The 17,891-nt window shown below is 53.2% G+C and overlaps 1 protein-coding gene across 2 annotated transcripts in view; it reads left to right on the top strand.

Moving 5' to 3' along the window:
• The first annotated feature begins 679 nt into the window (after positions 1 to 679).
• The window catches only part of LOC147119498 (telomerase protein component 1-like), a 63,426-nt gene continuing 46,214 nt past the window's right edge, over positions 680 to 17,891 (top strand). For both annotated transcript variants that reach the window (XM_085985063.1, XM_085985062.1), the window contains exons 1-5: positions 680 to 770; positions 7,000 to 7,425; positions 8,086 to 8,250; positions 15,615 to 15,749; positions 17,657 to 17,818. In XM_085985063.1, the coding sequence (XP_085841189.1) occupies positions 7,012 to 7,425; positions 8,086 to 8,250; positions 15,615 to 15,749; positions 17,657 to 17,818 (876 nt within the window). In that variant the 5' untranslated portion in view covers positions 680 to 770; positions 7,000 to 7,011. The remainder of the gene's footprint in view (positions 771 to 6,999; positions 7,426 to 8,085; positions 8,251 to 15,614; positions 15,750 to 17,656; positions 17,819 to 17,891) is intronic.

Below are 17,891 nucleotides of genomic sequence, written 5' to 3'. Positions count from 1 at the left end.
CACTGCCCGCCTGTCAATCACTGCCCCGCCTGTCAATCGCTCCCCCGCCTGTCAATCGCTCCCCCGCCTGTAAATCGTTGTCCCCGCCTGTCACTCACTGCCCCCGCCTGTCAATCACTGCCCTCTGCCTGTCAATCACTGCCCCGCCTGTCAATCACGGCCCCCGCCTGTCAATCACTGCCCCGCCTGTCAATCACTGCCTGCCGCCTGTCAATCACTGCCCGCCACCTGTCAATCACTGCCCCACCTGTCAATCACTGCCCGCCGCCTGTCAATCACTGCCCCCTGCCTGTCAATCACTACCCCCGCCTGTCAATCACTGCCCCCCGCCTGTCAATCAGTGCCCCGCCTGTGAATCACTGCCCGCCGCCTGTCAATCACTGCCCCGCCTGTCAATCACTGCCCCCGCCTGTCAATCACTGCCCCTGCCTGTCAATCACTGCCCCGCCTGTCAATCACTGCCCGCCGCCTGTCAATCACTGCCCCCGCCTGTCAATCACTGCCCATGCCTGTCGATCATTGCCCCCCGCCTGTCAATCACTGCCCCCCGCCTGTCAATCACTGCCCATGCCTGTCAATCACTGCCCATGCCTGTCAATCACTCCCCCGCCTGTCAATCACTCCCGGTTGCTATGACTCGCGATTGTCACTCAGTCTCCGCCTCTCCCGCCCACCACTTGCCGTTGGTCCGGGCCCGGTGCAACGTCATTGAAGCCGGAAGCTGCTGTGGGTGAGGAGGCTGCTGCGAGAGGTGGGGTCCGTGGAAACGGGTGAGCGGACTGGGGGCTGGGATTAGCGGGGAGGAACCGCGGGTACTGCCTTGACCCTTTAAATAGGAGGGGGCTTGGCCCCAGGGGAAGGGGGGAATCTCAGGAGGGGCGACCCAGGAAATGAGATAAATACTTGCAGGTGAAAACCTTGCTGGGCTCTGGGCAAAGGTCAGTGGAATGGGACTGATTGGTTGCCGCAGGTACGATGTGCTGTTTCATTCTGAGTCTCTCTATAGATTTCCCTGCAGTGCTATATTAGTGACACCCAATGGCGATGCTGTACTTGGGTCTGGCTGCAACGAGTTGACAAACTAAAGGTAAAAATTGAGTCCGATACTCCCAAACCTGTCAATCACTCCCCGCCGGGGAGAGAGAGAGAGAGAGAGAAAGGGGACGGGGTCTGGAGGTGTTCCCCATGCCCCCGCCCATCCCACAGCCAACAAGGAGATAATTTTGGGGGTGGGGATCAACTTCTGAGACGCTGTCAACCGGAGCGAAGCCTTCACAATGCACTCAGGAAGCCCCCACCCCCATCGAAGAACAGGCCTGCCCTCTGCCTCCACCCTGTAGTAGGGTGGTCTATCTCTCTCTCTCTCTGTGTTTCTTTCTCTCTTTCCCCCCTCTCTCAGGGACTCTGCCAGATGCACTGGGGCTCAGCCACTGCCATCGCGGCTGGTCCACACTAAATATTTTTTTTCCAATTATTGATTAGTTCACAGGATGTGGGCGTCGCTGGCAAGGCCAGCATTTATTGCCCATCCCTAAATGCCCTTGAGAAAGTGGTGGTGAGCCGCCGCCTTGAATCACTGCAGTCCGTGTGGTGCCACAGTGCAGACTTTGTTGTGGCATTTTGGTACAATCGAGTGGCTTGCTGGGCCATTTCAGAGGGCAGTTAAGAGTCAAGGGTCTGGAGTCACAGACCGGGTAAGGACGGCAGATTCCTTCCCTAAAGGACATTAGTGAACCAGATGGGTTTTTACAACAATCTGGTAGTTTCACTGTCACCATTACTGATACTAGCTTTTTATTCCAGATTTATTTAATTAACTGAATTTAAATTCCCCAGCTGCTGTGATTTGAACTCGCGTCTCTGGATCATTAGTCCAGGCCTCTGGATTACTAGCCCAGTGACATTACCACTATGCTACCGTTACCTACAATCTCCTCCTCAGGCAGTCCCTGGGAACCGAGGATGATTTGCTTCCACTAACAATGAGTTCTCAGGTGACTGATTAGTCCAATGCGGGACCTACAGTCTGTCACAGGTGGGGCAGACGGTGGGTGGGGTGCTTGGGTTGACGTGCGCTCCTTGCGCTGCCTGCGCTTGGCTTCCGCTTGCTCCCGGCGAAGAGACTCGAGGTGTTCGGTGCCTTCCCGGATGCTTCCCCTCCACTTTGTGCGGTCTTGGGCCAGGGATTCCCAGGTGTCAGTGGGGATGTTACACTTTTTCAAGGAGGCTTTGAGGGTGTCCTTGAAGTGTTTCCTCTGCCCACCTGGGGCTCTCTTGCCATGTCGGAGCTCCAAGTAGAGCACTTGTTTTGGGAGTCTCGTATCGGGCATGCGGACAATGTGACCTGTCCATTGGAGCTGATCGAGCGTGGCCAAAGCTTCGATGTTGGCCTAGCGAGAACACTGACGTTGGTGCGCCTATCCTGCCAATGGATTTGCAGGATCTTGCGGAGGCAGCGTTGGTGGTACCTCTCCAGTGCTTTGAGGTGCCTGCTGCACATGGTCCATGTCTCTGAGGCGTACAGCAGGGCGGGTATCACTGCTGCTCTGTAGACGATGAGCTTAGTGCTGGGTTTGAGGTCCTGGTCTTCAAACACACTCTTCCTCAGGCGACCGAAGGCTGCACTGGCACACTGAAGGCGGTGTTGGACTTTGTCGTCGACGTCTGCCCTTGTTGACAGTAGGCACCCGAGGTATGGAAAATGGTCCACGTTGTCCAAGGCCTTGTCGTGGATTTTGATAATCGGGGGGGGAGCAGTACTGCAATACACTCAGGAAGACTTCATTTCCCCGAACCAGGAGGCTGCCCTCCGCCTTGACCCCGAATCTGCCCCCCCCCCCCGCCCCAGCTGCAGCCCGGAGAACGTGGGCCCGGCCAGATGCAGCAGGCTTCAGTTCCTGCCATCCCAGTGCAATTGGATCAACTCGAGTGCTAAGTTGGTCAGCAGTATGGAAACCGCTGTGGGACCTACATCGTCTCACTCCCTTCACCCCTTGGTCGAATATCCAGGCACCAATCATGGGGCTGGGCTGAAACAAACAGAAATGGCCACAGAGGAAGGGGACCCGTGGAATCTTCACCCCAGCGTGAGTCAGTGCCTTCTGGAGGGTGGGGAGAGAGGGGGAAATCCCAGCTGCTTGTTGAGAAGGCCTTTGCAGTATCACAACAACAACTTGGATTTTATCGCACCTTAGATGCAGAGAGGATGTTTCCCCTTGTGGGGGAATCTAGCATCAGGGGGCATAATTTCAGAATAAGGGGGCATTCTTTTAAATTGGAAATGAGGAGGAATTTCTGCTCTGAGGGTCGTGAATGTTTGGAATTCTCTTCCCCGGAGAGCTGTGGAGGCTGGGTCATTGAATATACAGGAAACTCTTGTTTAAACGGCACCTAAATATCCGGAATTCTCTTTAACTGGCAAAATTCTCACTCCGAAAACAACACCTCAATAACCGGCAATGTTGCCGAGTCCGAGCCTCCCACGGTGGCCGAGTTAGTCAGTGGGGTTAGTTCTCCAAACTGCCACTACTCGGCCTCTTGGCGCTGTCAGAAGTCGGAACACCTCAATACCCCTGTAACAGGAGTCTGACTCTCCCGCGCTGCCGGTAGTCTCTTCTGATCTGCCATTTTACAGGGGTACTGTGTGTCTCCCACACTGCTGGTAGTCATTGCATTGCATTACCCTCAACTGGCAGTACTGTACTTAATCAAGCATCTTCCGCCATCCATTTAACACAACATTCTGTAGGTGAGTACCCAATTACTGTGTACTGCACATTTCTTGATTTTTAAATTTTTTTTGTTAAAAATAGCCTCGGTAGATAACCCTCTCCGTCATCTGGAATTTTTGATCAACCGGCAACACGCCGGTCCTGTTGGTGCCGGATACCAAAGAGTTTCCTGTATTTAAGGTGGAGATAGACAGATTTTTGAACGATAAGGGAGCCAAGGGTTATGGGGAGCAGGCGGGGAAGTGGAGTTGAAGCCAAGATCAGATCAGATCAGCCATGATCTCATTGAATCACTACTGCTCTGTAGACCATGAGCTTGGTGCCGGGTTTGAGGTCCTGGTCTTCAAACACTCTCTTCGAGGGGCCAAACATAGAAACATAGAAGATAGGAGCGGGAGTGGGTCAGTAATGTTGAGGAAGTACACATTACGGTCAGAGGACGGGAGGGGCCCCTTAAAATCGATGCTCAAGCGCTCGAAGGGGCGGGTGGCCTTGATCAGGCTTGCTCTGTCCGGCCTATAGAAATGCGGTTTGCATTCGGCACAGGTTTGGCAGTTCCTGGTCATGGTCCTGACCTCCTCGATGGAGTAGGGCAGGTTGCGGGCCTTAATGAAGTGGTAAAGTCTGGTGACCCCGGGGTGGCAGAGGTCGTTGTGGAGGGTCCGCAGTCTATCGACCTGCGCGTTGGCGCATGTACTTCGTGATAGAGCATCTGGGGGGTCGTTGAGTTTACCAGGCCGGTACAAGATATCGTAATCGTAGGTGGAGAGCTCAATTCTCCACCTCAAGATCTTGTCGTTCTTGATTTTGCCCTTCAGCTTGTTATTAAACATAAAAGCAACCGAGCGCTGGTCGGTGAGGAGGGTAAATCGTTTGCCTGCCAGGTAATGCTTCCAGCGTCGTACCGCCTCCACAATCGCCTGGGCCTCCTTCTCGACAGAAGAGTGTCGGATCTCAGGACCCTGGAGGGTCCTTGAGAAGAAGGCCACAGGTCTCCCCGCCTGGTTAAGGGTTGCAGCTAGGGCGAAGTCGGATGCATCACTTTCCACTTGGAAAGGGATGGACTCATCCACTGCGTGCATTGTGGCCTTCGCAATGTCTCCTTTTATGAGGGAGAAGGCTGCGCCTGCTTCTGCTGTCAGGGGGAAGGAGGTGGACTTCATGAGGGGTCTGGCTTTGTCCGCATAATTGGGCACCCATTGGGCATAGTAAGCGAAGAGCCCCAGGGTTCTTTTCAGCACGGTGGCATAGTGGTTAGCACTGTTGCCTCACAGCGCCAGGGACCCGGGTTCGAATCCGGCCTCGGGCGACTGTCTGTGTGGAGTTTGCACATTCTCCCCGTGTTTGCGTGGGTTTCCTCCGGGTGCTCCGGTTTCCTCCCACAGTCCAAAGATGTGCGGGTTAGGTTGATTGGCTATGATAAATTGACCCTTAGTGTTAGGGGGATTAAATACGTGGGGTTACGGGGATAGGGTGGGATATGTGTTGGTGTAGGGGTTACAGGGATCGGGTGGGATATGTGTCGGTGCAGGCTGGATGGGCTGAAATGGCCTCTATCTGCACTGTGGGGTTTCTGTGATTTCTGTGATTCGGGCCCTCGAGCCTGCTCCCCATTCAATCGGATCAGGGCTGATCATCCTCATCTCCACTTTCCTGCACTGTCCCCATATAGAAACACAGAAGATGGGAGCAGGAGTGGGCCATTCGGCCCCTCGAGCCTGCTCTGCCATTCAATGAGATCATGGCTGATCATCCAAATTCAGTACCCTGTCCCTGCCTTCTCCCCATACCCCTTGATCCCTTTAGCCTTAAGAAATATATCCAACTCCTTCTTGAATATATTTAATGAATTGGCCTCAACTGCCTTCTGTGGTAGAGAATTCCACAGGTTCACCACTCTCTGGGTGAAGAAATTCCTCCTCATTTCAGTCCTAAATGGCTTACCCCTTATCCTTAGACTGTGACCCCTGGTTCTGGACTCCCCCACCATCAGAAACATCCTTCCTGCATCTAGTCTGTCCAGACCTGACAGAATTTTATAAGTTTCAATGAGATCCCCTCTCATTCTTCTAAACTCCAGCGAGTACAAGCCCAATTGACCCAATCTCTCCTCATACGTCATTCCTGCCATCCCAGGTATCAGCCTGGTGAATCTTCGCTGCACTCCCTCCATAGCAAGAACATCCTTCCTCAAGTAAGGCGACCAAAACTGCACACAATACTCAAGGTGCGGTCTCACCAAGGCCCTGTACAACTGCAGCAAGACATCCTTGTTCCTGTACTCGAACCCTCTCGCTACGAAGGCCAACATACCATTTGCTTTCTTAACCGCCTGCTGCACCTGCATGCTTACCTTCAGCGACTGGTGCACAAGGACACCCAGGTCTCGTTGCACTTCCTCTTCTCCCAATCTATTGCCATTCAGATAATCTGCCTTCCTGTTTTTTACACCAAAGTGGATAACCTCGCATTTATCCACGTTATATTGCATCTGCCACGCTTCTGCCCAATCACCCAACCTGTCCAAATCATACTGGAGTTTCTCTGCATCCTCCTCACAGCACATGACCTCCTCCTGCTCTGAGATCTCACGTTTTTGTGTTCTTTAACATAGTAAAACAGCCCAAGGCACTTCACAGGAGTGATTATCAGATAAAATTCGACAGCGAGCCACAGAAGGAGGTATTGGGGCACGTGAGGTCACAGAGGTGGGTTTTAAGGAGAGAATTGTAGCAGGCACGGCGGAGAGGTTTAGAGAGGGAATTCCAGAGCTTGGGGCCTCGGCAGCTGAAGGCACGGCCGCCAATGGCGGAGCGATTAAAATCAGGGATGCGCAAGAGGCCAGAATTGGAGGAGCGACGATATCTCGGGGGCGGGGGGTTGTGGGGCTGGAGGAGGTTAGAGATACAGGGAGGGGCGAGGCCATGGAGGGATTTGTAAACAAGGATGAGAATTTTAAAATCGAGGCGTTGCTTAACCGGGAGCCAATGTAGGTCAGCGAGCACAGGGGGTGATGGGCGAACGGGATTTGGTGCGGGTTAGGACACGGGGAGCAGAGTTTTTGGATGAGCTCCAAGTTTATTGAGGGTGGAATGTGGGAGGCCAGCCAAGAGTGCGTTGGAATAGCCACGTCTGGGTGGGTGCCTGCGTCTTTAAATTTAAAGGGGGTGCCCCCTCCCTCCTTCCCTCCTGTCTGCAGAATGGCGTCCGGTCGCTGGGTTGCGGTTGGGTTTTGACTCTGTTATTCGTCTCTTCTCGGTGCTCCAAGACAGCCCGCGGAATGAAGGCCGACGGAGGCGGAATGAAGGCCGACGGAGGCGGATTGAGCCACCCGGCGCCCGGGCACCGCTCCAGACACCTGAACCTCCGCCTTGCTGATCCAGCGAGACGTCGACTCATCCTCCACAGCCCGGCACTCTCGGCTGGGCACCTGATGACCCCGAGTGTCAGCTTGGACAACCGGTTCCTGACCTCCGGCAGTTGTAGTACCTCCTCAACACTTCCTCTCCGCTTCAGCCAGTCCTTGAGCCCCAAGCTGCCCCGGACCCTCACCCTTTTGACCTCCCCGCACCTGACCCTCTGCCCTTTGACCTCCCTTCCGATCTCCCCTCCCCCGAAGAACAAGGCTGACCAACCGTCACGCTCGGTGGAGAGTGAACGCCAACCCGATGCCCCTATCAGCATCGGACAATGGGTAAGAGGATCGGGGAGAGTCGCGGCTCACCGCATCAGGCAGGGTGGAGGGTCGATTATAGAGAGTAACAGATACCCGGGAGTGAGTTACAGGCTGGAATCTAATCGAGGGGTTCGGGTGGTTTATATGTAGAATAGCAGATACCCAGCAGTGAGTTACAGGCTGGAATCTAATCGAGGGGTTTGGGTGGTTTATATATAGAATAACAGATACCCGGGAGTGAGTTACAGGCTGGAATCTAATCGAGGGGTTCGGGTGGTTTATACATAGAATCACAGATACCCGGGAGTGAGTTACAGGCTGGAATCTAATCGAGGGGTTCGGGTGGTTTATATATAGAATAACAGATACCCAGGAGTGTGTTACAGGCTGGAATCTAATCGAGGGGTTCGGGGGGTTTATATATAGAATAACAGATACCCGGGAGTGAGTTACAGGCTGGAATCTAATCGAGGGGTTCGGGGGGTTTATATATAGAATAACAGATACCCGGGAGTGAGTTACAGGCTGGAATCTAATCGAGGGGTTCGGGGGGTTTATATATAGAATAACAGATACCCGGGAGTGAGTTACAGGCTGGAATCCAATCGTGGGGTTTTCTACAGGATAATTTACCAGCTGCAGTTTCTAATGTCCTGATTGTTTCTCTCTCTCTTTCAGGCGCTCGAGGACCCAACCGAGGCGTCTATGCTGATGCCCAGCTACAACCTGTCAGCGCAGCAATATGAGGACCTGGATCAGGCACGAGGGGCCCTGGCCGCCGAGGAGCTCCGCGATGTCCTGGAACCTTCACAGAACCAGGAGGTCAAACTGCGAGAAAAGAAGGTCAGGGCAAATGAAATCGGGACGTCCAAAAGCCGACCTACCCACCTACTCGCCTTATCCCTCGATCCCACCTTCTCACCGTATCCCTCGATCCCACCGTATCCTTGATCCCACTGATCCACCTACTCGCCTTATCCCTCGATCCCACCGTATCCTCGATCCCACCGATCCACCTTCCCACCGTATCCCTCGATCCCACCGTATCCCTCGATCCCACCGATCCACCTTCTCACCGTATCCCTCGATCCATCCGTATCCCTCGATCCCACCGATCCACCTTCCCACCGTATCCCTCGATCCCACCGTATCCCTCGATCCCACCGTATCCCTCGATCCCACCGTATCCCTCGATCCCACCTTCTCACCGTATCCCTCGACCCCTTGCCTCTCTTAACAAACTCATCTGCTTTCCCCTTGACCTCCTTTATTTTGCCCATTTCAACGTCCTTCCCTGCGACTCATCCCATGGCCGATTACCTTCTGAGTCAGAGGTTGTGGGTTCAAGTCCCACTCCAGAGACTTAATCACACAAAGCTAGGCTGACACTCTAGTGCGGTGCTGAGGGAGTGCTGCACTGTCAGAGGTGCCGTCTTTTGGATGAGATGTTAAACCAAGGCCCTGTCTGCTCTCTCAGGTGGATGTAAAAGATCCCATGGCACTATTTTGAAGAAGAGCAGGGGAGTTCTCCTCAGTGTCCTGGCCAATATACATCCCCCAATCAACATAACAAAATCAGATTCTCTGGTCATTATCACATTGCTGTTTCTGGGAGCTTGCTGTGCGCAAATTGGCTACCGTGTTTCCTACATCACAACACTTCAAAAAGTACCTCATTGGCTGTAAAGCGCATTGGGACGCCCGGTGGTCGTGAAAGGTGCCATATTTTCAGAACCTCTCTGGCCACAGGGGAGGTGCCAGAGGACTGGAGAACAGCTAACGTAGTAGCATTATTCAAGAAGGGTAGTAGGGATAAACCAGGGAATTACAGGCCAGTGATAGGGAAATTATTGGAAAAAATTCTGAGGGACAGAATTAGTCTCCACTTGGAGAGGCAAGGATTAATCAAGGATAGTCAGCATGGCTTTGTCAGGGGGAGATCATGTCTAACCAATTTGATTGAATTTTTCGAGGGGGTGACTAGGTGTATGGCTGAGGGTAGTGCAGTTGATGTTGTCCACATGGACTTCAGTAAGGCTTTTGACAAAGTCCCGCATGGGAGACTGGTCAAGAAGATAATAGCCCATGGGATCCAGGGCAATTTGGCACATTGGATCCAAAATTGGCTTAGTGGCAGGAGGCAGAGGGTGACGGTCGAAGGTTGTTTTTGTGACTGGAAGCCTGTGTCCAGTGGTGTACCGCAGGGATCGGTGCTGGGTCCCTTGCTGTTTGTAGTGTACATTAATGATTTAGATAGGAATGTAGGAGGTATGATCAGTAAGTTCGCAGATGACACGAAAATTGGTGGAGTGGTAAATAGTGAGGAGGGAAGCCTCAGGCTACAGGACGATATAGACGGTTTGGTCAGATGGGCAGAACAGTGGCAAATGGAATTTAACCCTGAAAAGTGTGAGGTGATGCATTTTGGGAGGACTAACAAGGCAAGGGAATACACAATGAATGGTAGGACCCTAGGAAGGACAGAGGATCAGAGGGACCTTGGTGTACATGAACATAGATCCCTGAAGGCAGCAGGACAGGTAGATAAGGTGGTTAAAAAGGCATATGGGGTACTTGCCTTCATTAGCCGAGGCATAGAATATAAGAGCAGGGAGGTTATGATGGAGCTGTACAAAATGCTGGTTAGGCCACAGCTGGAATATTGTGTGCAGTTCTGGTCGCCACACTATAGAAGGGATGTGATTGCATTGGAGAGGGTGCAGAGGAGATTCACCAGTATGTTATCTGGGCTGGAGCGCTTCAGCTATGAAGAGAGACTGGACAGGCTGGGGTTGATTTCCTTGGAGCAGAGAAGGCTGAGGGGGGACCTGATTGAAGTGTACAAAATTATGAGGGGCATAGATAGGGTAGATAGAAAGGAACTTTTCCCCTTAGTAGAGGGGTCAATAACCAGGGGGCATAGTTTCAAGGTAAGGGGCAGGAGGAGGTTTAGAGGGGATTTGAGGAAAAGCTTTTTCACCCAGAGGGTGGTTGGAATCTGGAACTCACTGCCTGAAACGGTGGTAGAGGCAGGAACCCTCACAACATTCAAGAAGCATTTAGATGAGCACTTGAAACACCATAGCATACAAAGCTATGGACTAAGTGCTGGAAAATGGGATTAGAATAGACAGGGCTTGATGGCCGGCGCGGACACGATGGGCCGAAGGGCCTCTTTCTGTGCTGTATAACTCTGTGACTCTCCACACGGGATTTCTCACCATCTCTCCTGAAGACGCTGGCAAGTGCCAAGCTTAGAGTTTACATGCCATAGAATTGTAAGAGAAGGTCGTGGGTTCAAATCCCACACCAGAGACTTGAGCGCAAAAATCTAGGCTGACACTCCAGTGCAGTGCTAGGGGGGCGCTGCACTGTCACAGGTGCCATTTTTTCCGATGAGACATTAAACCGTGGCCCCGTCTGTTCTCTCAGGTTATAGTCATAATGGCACAGAAGGAGGCCATTCGGCCCATTGAGTCTGTGTCGGTTCTCGGTAGAACAATCCAGTCAGTCCCATTCCCCCTCTCTATCCCCGTAACCCTGCAAGTTTATTTCCCTCAAGTGCCTATCCAGTCTCCCCTTGAAAACATTGTGTGTCTCCGCTTCCACCACTTCTGTCGGCAATGAGTGGACGTAAAAGATCCCATTGCACTGTTTCGAAGAAGAGCAGGGGAGTTATCCCCGGTGTCCTGGCCAATATTTATCCCCCGATCAACACCACAAAAAAAAACCAGATTATCTGGTCATTATCACATTGCTGTTTGCGGGAGCTTGCTGTGCTCAAACTGGCTGCCCCCTGTCCTACACTGAACAGTGACTACACTTCAAAAAGTATTTAATTGGCTGTAAAACGCTTTGGGACGTCCAAGGTTGTGAAAGGAGCTAAAGAAATGCAAATCTTTCGTTCTTTCAGAGCTGCGCCCCCGTGCACAGTCCCAGGGTTGGAATCCCCATGTACAGTCCCAGGGTTAGAATCCCCATGTACAGTCCCAGGGTTGGAATCCCCATGTACAGACCCAGGGTTAGAATCCCCATGTACAGACCCAGGGTTAGAATCCCCATGTACAGTCCCAGGGTTAGAATCCCCATGTACAGTCCCAGGGTTAGAATCCCCATGTACAGTCCCAGGGTTAGAATCCCCATGTACAGTCCCAGGGTCAGAATCCCCATGTACAGTCCCAGGGTCAGAATCCCCATGTACAGTCCCAGGGTTAGAATCCCCATGTACAGTCCCAGGGTTAGAATCCCCATGTACAGTCCCAGGGTTAGAATCCCCATGTACAGTCCCAGGGTTAGAATCCCCATGTACAGTCCCAGGGTTAGAATCCCCATGTACAGTCCCAGGGTTAGAATCCCCATGTACAGTCCCAGGGTCAGAATCCCCATGTACAGTCCCAGGGTCGGAATCCCCATGTACAGTCCCAGAGTTAGAATCCCAATGTACAGTCCCAGGGTTAGAATCCCCATGTACAGTCCCAGGGTCAGAATCCCCATGTACAGTCCCAGGGTCGGAATCCCCATGTACAGTCCCAGAGTTAGAATCCCAATGTACAGTCCCAGGGTTAGAATCCCAATGTACAGTCCCTGAGTTAGAATCCCCATGTACAGTCCCTGAGTTAGAATCCCCATGTACAGTCCCAGGGTTAGAATCCCCATGTACAGTCCCAGGGTCAGAATCCCCATGTACAGTCCCTGAGTTAGAATCCCCATGTACAGTCCCAGGGTTAGAATCCCCATGTACAGTCCCAGGGTCCGAATCCCCATGTACAGTCCCAGGGTCCGAATCCCCATGTACAGTCCGAGGGTTAGAATCCCCATGTACAGTCCCAGGGTCAGAATCCCCATGTACAGCCCCAGGGTCGGAATCCCCATGTACAGTCCCAGGGTCCGAATCCCCATGTACAGTCCGAGGGTTAGAATCCCCATGTACAGCCCCAGGGTCGGAATCCCCATGTACAGTCCCAGGGTTAGAATCCCCATGTACAGGCCCAGGGTTAGAATCCCCATGTACACTCCCAGGGTTAGAATCCCCATGTACACTCCCAGGGTTAGAATCCCCATGTACAGTCCCAGGGTTAGAATCCCCATGTACAGGCCCAGGGTTAGAATCCCCATGTACAGTCCCAGAGTTAGAATCACCATGTACACTCCCAGGGTCAGAATCCCCATGTACAGTCCCAGAGTTGGAATCAACCTATGAATTAGGAACAGGAATGGGCCATTCGGCCCCTCGAGCCTGCTCCGCCATTCAATAAGATCATTGCTGATCCGATTACTCCACATTCCTGCCTACCCCCGATAACCTTTCACCCGCTTGCTTACCAAGAATCTATCTACCTCTGCCTTAAAAATATTCAAAGACTCTGTTTCCACCGCCCTCTGAGGAAGAGAGTTCCAAAGACTCACGACCCTCTGTGAGAAAAAATGTCTCCTCATCTCTGTCTTAAATGGGCGACCCCTTATTTTTAGACAGTGACCCCTAGTTCTAGATTCTCCCACAAGAGGAAACATCCTCTCACATCCACCCTGTCCAGACCCCTCAGGATCTTATATGTTTCAATCAAGTCACCTTTTCCTCTTCTAAACTCCAGCGGATACAAGCCTAGCCTGTCCAACCTTTCCTCATAAGACAACCCACCCATTCCAGGTATTAGTCTAGTAAACCTTCTCTGAACTGCTTCCAACACATTTACATCCTTCCTTAAATAAGGGGACCAACACTATACACAGTACTCTAGATGTGGTCTCACCAATGTTCTGTACAACTGAAGCATAAACTCCCTACTTTTGTATTCAGTTCCCCTTGCAATAAACAATAGGGTAGATAGAAAGGAACTTTTCCCCTGGTCGATAACCAGGGGGCATAGTTTCAAGGTAAGGGGCAGGAGGTTTAGAGGGGATTTGAGGAAAAACTTTTTCACCCAGAGGGTGGTTGAAATCTGGAACTCACTGCCTGAAAGGGTGGTAGAGGCAGGAACCCTCACATCATTCAAGAAGCATTTAGATGAGCACTTGAAACACCATAGCATACAAGGCTACGGACCAAGTGCTGGAAAATGGGATTAGAATAGACAGGGCTTGATGGCCGGCGCGGACACGATGGGCCGAAGGGCCTCTTTCTGTGCTGTATAACTCTATAAATGTAAGCCTTTTTTTCTGGACTCTGTCCCCTAGGACTAGGGGGTATAGTCTTAAAAATTAGAGCCAGACCTTTCAGGAGTGAAATTAGGAAACACTTCTACACAAAGGGTGGTAGAAGTTTGGAACTCTCTTCCGCAAACGGTCATTGATGCAAGATCAATTGTTAATTTTCAATCTGAAATTGATAGCTTTTTGTTAACCAAAGGTATTAAAGGATATGGGGCAAGGTCCGGATGTATGGAGTTAGGTCGCAGATCAGCCACAATCTCATTGAATAGCGGAACAGGCTGGAGGGGCTGAATGGCCTCCTCCTGTTCCTATGGATGAAGTCGTCCTTCCGATGTCCCTCCTCACTCCTAACGTCATCCTCTGTAACCGGTGTCCTCCTGGGCTTTCAACCGTCCACCACGGTCCAGGATTTGTCCGGATTAACTCAATCCGATTGCCTTTGTAATCCTTCAGCACCTTGATTGGGTCGCCTCAGAGCCTCTGCTCTTCACAGAATGATGCAGCACAGAAGGAGGCCATTCGGCCCACCGTGCCTGTGCAAACTCTTTGAAGGAGCTCTCCAATTCGCCCCACTCCCCTGCTCTTTCCCCATAGCCCCAGTAAATTTATCCTTTTCAAATATTTATCCAAATCCCTTTTGAAAGTTATTACTGAATCTGCTTCCACCGCCCATTCAGGCAGTGCAACAGCTCTCAAATTCTCTTATGCCTCCTCTGGGTCTTTTTGCTAATTATCTTAAATCTGTGTGTTCTCTGGTTACCGACCCGCCCCCCCCCCCCGCCCCCAGTAGGAAACAGTTTCTCCCTATCCCCTCTACCAAATCCCCTCATGATTTTGAACAAGTCTATTAAATCTGCTCTTAACCTTCTCTGCTTTAAGGAGAACAAGCCCAGTTTCTCCAGTCTCTCTGCACAACTGAACTCCCTCATTCCTGGTACCATTCTAGTAAATCTCCCCTGGCCCCCCTCGCCTAGGCCTTGACATCCTTCCTAAAGTGTGGTGGCCAGAATTGAACACAGTGCTCCAGCCGAGACCTAACCAGTGATTTGTAAGGGTTTAGCGCAGCCTCCTTGCTTTTGTACCCTCTGCCTCTGTTTATAAAGTCCAGGATCCCCATGTGCTTTGTTCACAGCCTTATCAGCTTGTCCTGCCACCTTTTTAAAGATCTGTGTATGTACAATCCTAGGGTCTAAAAATTCGGTTGCTTTACGCCTCCCGTTAGAGGGCACTAATGGGCCGCAAAGCAACTAGCGCCCGGGCGCGGCGCCGCCGACGTCTCCCGCAAAATTCAGCGGGAGGTTAGAGTGGCGGCGCTAACCGGTAGCGCCCCGCAGTGCTGCGCCGCCAGCAATGACATCACCGCCGTGCGCAGCACCCCACTCGCGCCTCGGTAGCGCCCCCTGACTTACCACCAGACGCTATGGTTGCCGGGGGGGGGGGGGTGCCTACCTGCGGCCGGGGCGGCGCTAATTAAAGGTGAGGTGCCGGGCGGCCATTTTTGTTGCTGGCCGCCTGCCAGCACTTGCCCCTCTCCGCCGTCCCCGGCCTCCTCTGCAGCTCCCCGCCCCCTGCGGAGTACCGGCTGCGCTCCGTGAGCCCGGCACTTCTCTTGAGTGCCGGGCTCTCTCGCTGGCACTCCCGATCACTGGTGGCCCAGCTGGACCCCGGGTCGTGCTGCGCTAGGCCCCTCCCCTTTACTAAAGGGAGGAAGGCCTGCAGTACCGCGGCGCGATGCACGCGATGCACACGCTGCGGCACGTAGCGCCGCGATATTCACTCGCAGCACCCCAAGAGGGAGGCGGGGCGCTTCCAGTAGCATCCCGCGTCCCTCTTGGGGCGCTACCGGTGAATTTCGGCTGCGGGAGAGCTAATTTATTCAGGGTGCTAAAAGTAGCGCCCCGGCGTAGTTAATGACCCAAACGGGGCGCGATTCAATTATTCCCCCTAGCGGTCTCTGTTCCTGCACCTCTAAATTTATACCATTTAATTTATAATGCCAATTCTGCACCCCCACCCCCCTCCTCCCTAATGCTGATGGCTTTTTTGCTTTGTTCCAGGAGGCCCTTTTGCATGGGGTCTGCTGCTCCCTGATCAAAGGGGCCAACTTTACAGACGCGGAGGATCTCACTCGCGTCCACCTGCTGGAACTGTGCCAGGAGATCGCGAACCAGGAGCCCGAGTTCGTCTTGAAGGTACAAGAGGAGTAGAATATTGGGAGAGACGCGCTGGAATGTTTAGGGCTTTGAATGTGAGAGTGAGCTCTCCTGTGATGTCTCTCACTCGCTCTCTGCCTAACTGTCCCACCTGGTGTGGTACTGGGCCACAAGGCACCAAGGACACCAGGTTCCATCACTCTGCTGTGTGTTGATCCCAGCCAGAGGGGCGGGTGGGCTACAATTACCACACAGAGCAAGAAGCGGGGCCAGGTTACATCCCCACCGTCTGAGCTGAGTTAGATGCCAGAGTGAGAGAGGGGTTAGAGGGACCTCCCCAGATACAGGAGTGTGAGAGAGGGGTCAGAGGGACCTCCGCAGATACAGGAGTGTGAGAGGGATTAGAGGGACCTCCCCAGATACAGGAGTGTGAGAGAGGGGTTAGAGGGACCTCCCCAGATACAGGAGTGTGAGAGAGGGGTTAGAGGGACCTCCCCAGAGACCAGAGTGAGAGAGAGGGGTTAGAGGGACCTCCCCAGATACAGGAGTGTGAGAGAGGGGTTAGAGGGGCCTCCCCAGATACAGGTGTGTGAGAGAGGGGTTAGAGGGGCCTCCCCAGATACAGGAGAGGGAGGTTAGAGGGACCTCCCCAGATACAGGAGTGTGAGAGAGGGGTTAGAGGGGCCTCCCCAGATACAGGAGTGTGAGAGAGGGGTTAGAGTGACCTCCCCAGATACAGGAGTGTGAGAGAGGGATTAGAGGGAACTCCCCAGATACAGGAGTGTGAGAGAGGGATTAGAGGGACCTCCCCAGATACAGGAGTGTGAGAGAGGGGTTGGAGGGGCCTCCCCAGATACAGGAGTGTGAGAGAGGGGTCAGAGGGACCTCCGCAGATACAGGAGAGTGAGAGAGGGGTCAGAGGGACCTCCGCAGATACAGGTGTGTGAGAGAGTGGTTAGAGGGACCTCCCCAGATACAGGAGAGGGAGGTTAGAGGGACCTCCCCAGATACAGGAGTGTGAGAGAGGGGTTAGAGGGGCCTCCCCAGATACAGGAGTGTGAGAGAGGGGTTAGAGTGACCTCCCCAGATACAGGAGTGTGAGAGAGGGATTAGAGGGAACTCCCCAGATACAGGAGTGTGAGAGAGGGATTAGAGGGACCTCCCCAGATACAGGAGTGTGAGAGAGGGGTTAGAGGGACCTCCCTAGATACAGGAGTGTGAGAGAGGGGGCGAGGCACATCGGGAGGTATTGGCGAGTTGATGAAAAAAATAAAAATCTTGAGTTTCTGATGCACCTTTCATAACCTCGGGATGTCCCTCAGCGCTTTATAGCCAATGACGTACTTTTGAAGTGTAGTCACTGTTGCAATGTTGGAAACAGGCCTGCCAATTTCCGTACAGCAAGATCCCACAAACAGTCATGTGATAATGACCAGATAATCTTTTTTTTTTTTTTTAGTTATGTTCGTTGGGGGATAAATATTGGCCCCACCACACCGGGGAGAGCTCCCCTGCTTTCTTTCAATTGTGGCCGATGGATTCTTGCATCCACGTGGGAGAGGAGACGGGGCCCTCGGTGTAACGTCTCATCCAAAGCGTCGGCATCCCAGACAGTGCGGCACTCCCTCAGTACTGTCACCGGGAGTGTCGGCCTTGGATTACGGGGGCTCGCGTCTCTGGAGCGGGGGGCTCAAACACACGACCTTCGAACTCGAGAGTGTGAGACCGACCGAACCACGGTGACGGTGGGAGGGAGGGGACACTGTGGCGAGGGCTTCAAGGGGTAGTTCTCTTCCCACACAGTGTTGGTAGTTGGGGGGCTGACGCCCCTTCTCCCCCCCCCCCCCCCCCCCCCCCCCCCCACCCCGCCCCCCCCCCCCCCCCCCCAGACTCCTCCGGCTTCTGATACCCGGTGACTGACGTCCTTCTCCCCTCACCCCCCTCAGGTCGCTCTGTACACCCGGCAGGAGCTGAACATCCGCAGCACCGCCAACTTCCTGCTGGCCGTGGGCGCCCGGCTCCCCCCGTGCCGGCCCCACCTGCGCCGCTATTTCTGCCGGGCTGTGCGGCTGCCCTCCGACTGGATTGAGGTGGCGAAGATGTATCAGGTACATTGGGGGTGGGGGCGGGGGGATATATACCAGGTACACTGGGGCGGAATATACCAGGTACACTGGGGCG

This window comes from Somniosus microcephalus, chromosome 4, assembly GCF_052327205.1.
Source record: "Somniosus microcephalus isolate GS21.2 chromosome 4, FLI_Smic_1.0, whole genome shotgun sequence".
Classification (NCBI taxonomy): Eukaryota; Metazoa; Chordata; class Chondrichthyes; order Squaliformes; family Somniosidae; genus Somniosus; species Somniosus microcephalus.
The sequence above is the reverse complement of the archived record's forward strand: the minus strand, read 5'-3'. Positions and strand labels throughout refer to the sequence as shown.